We start from the raw sequence: 8,173 nt of genomic DNA, 5'->3' as shown, positions 1-8,173 counted from the left end.
CTCGTGTTTTGGCGAAGATTACTGGATTGTGCCCCGGGCTAATTCCAGCTAAATGAAACAAGTTTCTCGCGTGCCCCGCCGTGGTAACTCGCGGCAACGTTGACGTAAAACTCAATTGCGGGCTGTGCAATGACGATGCGGAAGTTGAAATTCTCTGAAATCAAGAAGACAATGTTACTCCTAAGATACTTCTATCGACACGTAGCGTTGTCAGAGACGTCCTTCTCACCGCACCCGCGTCGAATGAACTGTGTGGTCGGGATGTTCTCTCTCGATGCTCACTCTCGACGAGTGATTACATTTCACTCGAATTCCCGCTTTCGTCTCCTTACCGAGGGAACCGTCCGGAGCCGTGAAGCTCCGCGCAACGAGGACATTCTTCGATGACAATACCCGCCACAATCGAGCGCGGCGCACTTCCGCGCATACTAATGGAGTGGCGCGTAGACTTCCCTGGTCAGAGGATAGTCGTTGCTGCTCTTCTACCCCGCACGTTCCTCTTTCCACGTCTTTGTGCACCACCCCGTAAAACTTACCAGGCCCCCACCATCGTCGTTGTCATCTTCGAACAATCCGGGCGTTATTCGCGAAAGCACATAGAAACTCGCATTCCACGAATGCATGATATTCCATCCTAAAGGACTAGAATGGATTTTGAATAGGATTGAATAGATCCTAGACATTCCAGAAAAATCTTCCGTAATATTTTCAGTAAAAAAAGATTATAATTACAAACTATACTAGTCAACAAGACTTTGATAACATTAATAAAATCTATATTTTGTTTTTTCGTTGATTTTTTTCATATCTGATGTTCGAAGTCGCGTGCGACGTTTCGGTCAAGATTTGACCATCATCAGTACACACATGATGACAAAAAATAAAGATCTTACAAACTAGAAACTAATTAACGCTAGTTGGAAAGTGTTATAATAATATTAAATTAAAATTACATAAAAAATTATTGAAAAGAAATCATATAAAATTACGCAATGTTCACAAGTTAAAATGGTGAAATAATTTTTTTCCCTCGCTTGTGGTATGAATTGACAGCGTGAATAGAGATCAAGAGAGTTGAATAATGTATCCGTTTTGTTGGAGAGTTTTAGTTAGAGAAATGATATTATTTTCATGGAATTTTGGATGGGAAAGGAATAAAATTCTGTCTAATAGCCCAATTATATATACAACACCCCTTTTATATTCTACAGGATGATTGGAAAAAAAGTTATAGTGCTACAGATTTTTTGTATTTAATGAGCAAAAATTAAAAACCACTTCATTTATTGGCTTATGTTATTATAGATCTCAAAGTTAAATCGCCTCTGAGTGGTTTTTATTTTAAATTGTTTTAAGAATTTATATATATATTTCGACTTTTAAGCCGTTTATTCCTTGCGAAATCGATCACAAACGTGGCGAAGAATTCTACTGATTGTCGTGGAACAGAGATGGAACGTGCCGCCATTCCCGTTGTTATCTCACCGCGGAGAAAGCATGATTGCCTTTATGGGGGAAGAAAGGGTCCTTCGCGGTGGCGATAATGTCCCCGGCAGCGAGACGGAGGCGTTGCTATCAGAAATAAAACACGACGAGCCGCCCTGTAGGCCCGGTAAGAAGCGGGAGGTGACGGAGGCACGGAGGAGGAAACTTCACATTGCCCTCGAGATTTTCCTCGTCGTCACCCCCTCCGATTAATTTCGCGACTTTCCTTGGAAAAAACCACGAGGGTGGTGCAAAGCGTGCGCTCGTATTCACTCGCGCGATATTAGCCTCGCGATAAGCTGAAACTTCAGACGTAGACTTTTAGGCTGTCCTCGCTAAAATTTTATCTTTGATAAGAACGCGAGCGTACAAAAAAAAAAGACTGCGCAAATATCCATCTTAAATGTACACCGGTAAAAATTCTGCTAACAAAAGGAAAGTCTTCTTGTTTGCGCTAAATAATCATGTTTGAAAAATGCAAGATGTTCAAGGGATGGGGGACAATATTCCTTAATTCGGAATTTTCGAGATTTATTTACAAACGCGTTGCATATATTATATTACAGAAGTAATTAACAATAGTAGTATCGTAATCGTCGAGGCGGGGATTAACGTGGCGTATCCGCGTTATTCTTGTTCTGAATTAATCGAGTTAACCGAAGCGTCGCTATGCGTCCGCGAAATGCGTCACGTGATTATTGAAAAAAAGAGAGAAAGAGATAGAGAGAGAGAGAGAGAGAAAATGAGAGAAAGAGAGGATATGTTTTTCTATGCGTTAGATACGTTTTATGTTTTACTTGCATCTTACTCCCGTTAGGGTACACGCTAATGAACTCGCATTAGTGCTCGCTACGGTCGTTAGAAATACTTAGTAGGAATTTCTACAAGGAGGAGAAGTCTCGACGAACGAGCGATAATGTTACAATTCGCCTTAACAAGTCAACAATAATCGTTACACATATAACAAAAACGAGATCGTATAAAATATATCGCGCTGTCTGGTCTTATGAATTAAGAGGCTTATCCGGATAGTTCGGTGAAAAAATTTTGAGAAGAATTGGAATGAAAAATATGACTTTCCACAATAAATAGTATACATTTGAATTTTGTTGAATTTTAGATCAAGCCTTTTGGTACATTGGTCCAAAATCAAGAGATTCTCTCATGGACATTTTATGAAAAATCTAAATATTTTTTTCATTTTATTTTCTATTTTTTTCAGATGTGAAATTATGTACATCAGTACATATATATTTTTAATAAGTCCAAATATGTCCTAATTTTCGTTTAATTTATTCTCCAAATTATATCTCCTCATTGAACAATCAGGATAAAGCCTCTCAATTCCAATAAATTAAAATGGCAAAATATTATGAACACGTGAAATATTTACAACGATACAAATTGCAACGATGCTCTGCGCAGAAGTTAGAGAATAGTTAAGAACATAATACTGTTCGTTATTCGGATTACCAGACAACATTGACGAAATCAAGTGAGATGGAACGTAATATACCTCTGATAACTTTCGAGAATGTCTTTCTGGTTTCCCCATAATATTAGAAAAGGATTCGCGTCGCGAGCAGTGTTCGCAAAGCCAGCCACGCGTCTTCCATTTCGCCGTATCGATGCTTTCGCCGCTTTCGCCGTGAAAGCCGCGGTGCAGCGCAGCGCGACGCGACGCTGCGAGATACAACGAAACCACGTCGTTGGGGTTCGTACGCGTCTCTACGTTAGCATTCAGAACGTTTCAGGCTTATTTCGCACGGCCGCGTCCCAAAGAAGAGATTTGCCTCCACCAGAAGAGCTTTTTTTTTCCTCCCTTCCCCACCGTGTCCACCCCCGAACGCGCCCGCCCGCCCGCCCGCCCCATAATATGTGGCATGTGAGAGGGTTGGTTATCTCATCAGAATTGGACTCCTCTAGCATCCAGCTTCGCGTGTACGATCCGGTCGAAAGGACCCTTTGCGCCCGTCCTTTGTGGGATTTTGAGGCCGTATAGTCGAGTTATCGATTTCTACTTCTGTTCGTCAGCTCCGATTGCGGTCGAGAAGCTATTCCTTCAATACGGCCTACTCTTCGATTCCGATATTTTTCTGGCGGATGCTTCACCCACACGTCGTTTTCCCGCTCATTATTTTAGATTATATTACTCCGAAAGTGATCAAACTACAAAACGAGTCGTTAAAAAGGGGAAAGCCCTCGGCGTTCAACGTTCATTTATCCAAGAGCTGCGCGATATTGCACTGATTCACTTTTGATTCCAAGATATTAAAATATTCATTCACAGATTGCGCAACAATTATTGATTGGATCACTGCATGTTGGCGATATGCACGCCATTCCTCGGCGGCCTGGACACGGATGTCGAGTTTCTCTGTTGCTCGTCTTGAAAATGGACGGCGTCTTCCTTGACGACACCGGTACTCAGATTCACGACCGTCGTTTGGGGGATCGGGGAGAGCATCGGAGCAACCCGCCACCAATCGGCGGTCGGCCACGCGGCCGGCATCAGGCTCCCCCGGAAGTTCAAATCCGGGAGAACCGGAAGCGGCCTTCATATGACGTGTCCACGCTGCGAGCTTGAATTCGAGCCATTGGAAGTCGACGTCAGACTCTGAACGGAGAAGGCGCTATCGACTCTGCCGCTTGATGACGAGGACGATGTTGTTGTGGTCGTCGTTGTCGTCGTCGACGATCTCTCCAACTGTTCCGTAGGCGGTGACGAGGATGAGGATGAAGAGAAGCGATCTTGAGAACGGTCCTCCTGATGGTGATGATGATGCTGATGATGATGATGATGACTCTCTAGATTGGCGGAGAAGTCCAACTCGAGTTTTCGATACCGAGGTTCTTCTCGTTCCGCGACAACAGCGTCATCGTCGGCCCTTGCCGGACTCGGGAAAGGCGGGTCATCCATCTTGGACGGCGGAAACGGCCTCTTAGGCTCCTTCGGGGGACTCGGGCAGCTGCAGTTAGGTTGTAAACATGCGGTTGCTGATAGGGTCGTCGGCCAGGACATCGCTTGATGGCTTGGGTAAAAGGGACTGCCAGCGTAGAGAGCTGCCTGTAAGGCTAAATCAGCGGCCAGTGAAGTTTTACCGCCGTTGAAGTCGTGCTGTAAGGGATAGAGCGGGTAGGCAAACGGTGGAAAGAAACGCGGGATCTTCAGGTCCTCGTGTGTCAATGGATGATGCGTCGGAGGCGTCAACGGTGGCAGAAGACCGCGTGGTAGATTGGCCAGGCTGTCGCCAGGTGATATCAGCGGCGATATCGAGAAGCCGAACTTGTTCTCTTTCTTCACCAGAGACTTCGGTTTCCGGCGCGGCCGATACTTGTAGTCGGGATGCTCTTTCATGTGAAGAGCTCTGAAAGGTGGTTAGTAATTTGTAACATTGTACTGTTAGATTTGACTGCAATTTGTTTTGTATATTGGTGTTTGATATGACTATGTAATTGTGCGTGGTGAGTATTGTATTAATGATACTAGTGATGACCAACCATTAATTATTATAATAGTAAATACAAAGTGTTAAAACATTTTAGATACGTACTACTCTGTATTCAAATATGTTGAATTAAGAAGATGCAAAATTTTTATATATAATATATTAAAGAAATTAGTATGCAAAAATTAAACGCGTATTGTATTTTCCGAAGTATGCAAGAACTCGAGTAAACATCTGCTCCGTTTTTTCAAATATAGAGATCTCAAATTTAGTTAAATTGTTTTATTGTCTGACGATCTTATTAATTTGTTCATAATATAATGTCAACGCTACGCAAAAAATTTATTTTCTCCAAAATTTATTTCCAGATTAAAAAATTATTTAAATCACAACTTATTTTGCTACTGACATTTTTAATGGATTAATTTTAAAAATTATAAAAATGATAATTGCAATTGAATACAAAATTAAGACTAAAATGTAATTCAAATTTAAGGAAGTCATAAACATCGAAAATAGTTAAATTAAAGAATGATTGAAGTGTAAAAAGTACAATTATGAAAAACATTAAAAGTTTAAAAATTTATTAGGGTATTTTTCATACGAATATCATTGCTTATAGACTTCGTTTTAATTCTCCAAAAAATTTTTTTATAATATGAACGAGCCAATTACTATTTAATATATAATAACAAATGCGTCAGAGATGCTGAATATTTTGTCGAATCGAAAGATTAATTTACAATATAGGTATAATAGTAGAATAGCGCAGTAAATATTAGATATCTATACAAAAAACATTAATATGAAATGTTAAATACGTTTTCCTCGACATCATATTTTTTCACATTTGAAAGCAATAATCAAAATTAAAACAATCTCTTTCAAATTTTATGTTTTTATGAAGAAAAGATTTAATAAAAGTTGAAATATCATTTCAATCTCATTTCAAAATCGCTATCATTTTCGTTAGTAAAAGAGATTCTTTGCGTTAACATTGTATAATAATAAGAGAAATAATTTAATAACAAATTTTTTCTGTAGAAATTATATATATTTCTAAAATATCAGTATATATGTAAAAAATTAAAAAATCAGTAATAGTTAACAATAAAAATAAATTAAGTTATAAAAAAATAAAAAATTGTATTTGCAAGATTATTTTTTTAATAAAGAAGAAAGAGTTATATCTTTCACACTTATTAATAATTGTTTTTTAACTTTTACCCAATTTTCTCATTCGACGCAGATTCGACGTTGAAGCTTGTCGTTATCGTAAATATATAGCTGAATCCGATGTCGTTATACGTCGGTAAAGTAAAGGGAAAGGAACAGTTGAGAAGGGTTCCACGTACGTTACAAGGAAAGAGAACGGCTTAATTGAATAGTTTCGCGACTGAGAACGCGATAGTTAGCCTGCAATGGGTCTACAACGTAATTCCATGAGCATCTCATGATGGCAAGAGTCGTTAAGCAAAAGTCCTATTACAAATGATTTAATAAGCTTAAGTTTTTTTAAATTTTTGAAGGTTTTTATAATTTCTAATAATAATTCAATAATTTTTGCCAACAATTGCACATATATACAATAAGTGCAAAAGTATTCGTATAGGAAAGATATCTTTTAAATAATTAACTTTGGAAAATAAACATCAATTAGCAATTTATTAACGAAGAATAAAATAGATTGTATATTTCTCAAAATTATTTTACCTAAAAAGATGTAATATAATAAAATATATTATTTTAATCAAATAAATAAAAATAAAAAATTATATTATCTGGACGTACAAAAATATTCACACAGTTAAGAAATTTAATTTTGAAGATCACGAACATTATTTTCGCAAAGCCTTTCGCGTTTTTATTAGAATTTATTATTAATAAATTGTTAATTAATTTTATTTTCTACAAATAAGGTTTTTTTAAACAAAAATCTCCCAGGTACAAATATTTTTTTCTCAAATTGTTAACTTTTCAAAATTCTTAACACTGACCATCATAAAAATTAAAACTTTTTTTCTCAAAGTAGAACAATAAAATTATGAATACGTCAAGAAATGGAACTGTTCGTCAATCTTGAGACGCCTTGTATATTCGTATATCTTTTTTTTTTTATCGTGTTTACGTTATAGCGAGATTATCGATTATCGCGAACGCTAACACCTCTCTACAATTTTTATAAACTGTGTTCTCACCTTCCCACGTACAATGGGACGTATTATCATCGTTCTAGAACGATACGGGGCACCATAGGTATTTGCAGTAAGTATCTTGTACACACATTCTCCTTTAGTGCGACGGTGAGAGGAAAAGAGGAACAGCGGCGGTATCTCCGACACATAATACTCCATTATGTACCCACGAGGCGCACAAACGCAGTGCTTATTTATGCCTCACCTCATGGAGATAAAAAAAAGAAAAGAAGAGAGGCGAGAGGGGAGGTTTGGAGATACGTGGGCTTTTTCGTAACGGCGGTCGCGTCGCGAAGAATTTCGCCGGAAACCACCAGGACAATGCAGTCGGAGGCACGGGGATGATAACAGTGGTGCATTTACTTCACGCCGTCATAACAACGTATTTAGCGAGAGCAAAGTCGTTTTATCATTGCTGCTGTTATTATTTTAAGTCGCGATAGCTACGCAAACTGTCCGCACATTTTTTTCCCATTCGCACGGTTTTCTTTTTCAAATAAACGTGATCTCGAATTAATGTAATTTATATAATGCGAAATATATTCATATTGGAAGATTCGACTTCTCTTTCTTGAGGACGACTCGTAGTCTCTTTTTCACGTTGAACTAGGGTATTTACTCAAATCTTGTAAAAAAATTACCTAATAATTCCTGGATTCTCCAGACATTTTCACTCAAAATTCTAGATAAGAGATTAGAGAGTTTTTAAACACAATAAAACGCTTTAAAATAAATTGGAGTGTAATGCAAACAAACTTACTTTCTTCTATTGAGTATTACTCTCATCCTAATTTGCGTGAATATAACTGATCGTTAACATTTTGCATTGTCGTGAAAAAAAATCAAAGAAACATTTTCAGAAAGAGACAGAAATTAAAAATTACAAATTATAAAATGTCAATTTCTCTGAGTATCGACAAAATCTCAGAAGATAGAAAAAGAAATCCTCAGACAATTTCAGGTTCTTTAGGTTTCCCCAAGCAAACACCCTCGTCCCAGCTATTTTATCGCAGCGACGAAAAAAGTCCTAATTAATAATTATAA

The 8,173-nt window shown here is 38.0% G+C and overlaps 1 protein-coding gene across 1 annotated transcript in view; it reads right to left on the bottom strand.

Annotated features, from left to right (window-relative positions):
- Positions 1–2,800: 2,800 nt before the first annotated feature.
- The window catches only part of LOC108753308 (transcription factor Sox-14-like), an 11,201-nt gene continuing 5,828 nt past the window's right edge, over positions 2,801–8,173 (bottom strand). Inside the window, exon 2 of the mRNA XM_018494793.1 lies at positions 2,801–4,853. Coding sequence (XP_018350295.1) covers positions 4,043–4,853 — 811 coding nt within the window. The 3' untranslated portion in view covers positions 2,801–4,042. The remainder of the gene's footprint in view (positions 4,854–8,173) is intronic.

The sequence above is a fragment of the Trachymyrmex septentrionalis genome, unplaced genomic scaffold (genome assembly GCF_001594115.1).
Source record: "Trachymyrmex septentrionalis isolate Tsep2-gDNA-1 unplaced genomic scaffold, Tsep1.0 scaffold114, whole genome shotgun sequence".
In the NCBI taxonomy this organism is placed as follows: Eukaryota; Metazoa; Arthropoda; class Insecta; order Hymenoptera; family Formicidae; genus Trachymyrmex; species Trachymyrmex septentrionalis.
Note: the sequence above shows the minus strand (reverse complement) of the source record. Positions and strands in the feature narration are given on the sequence as shown.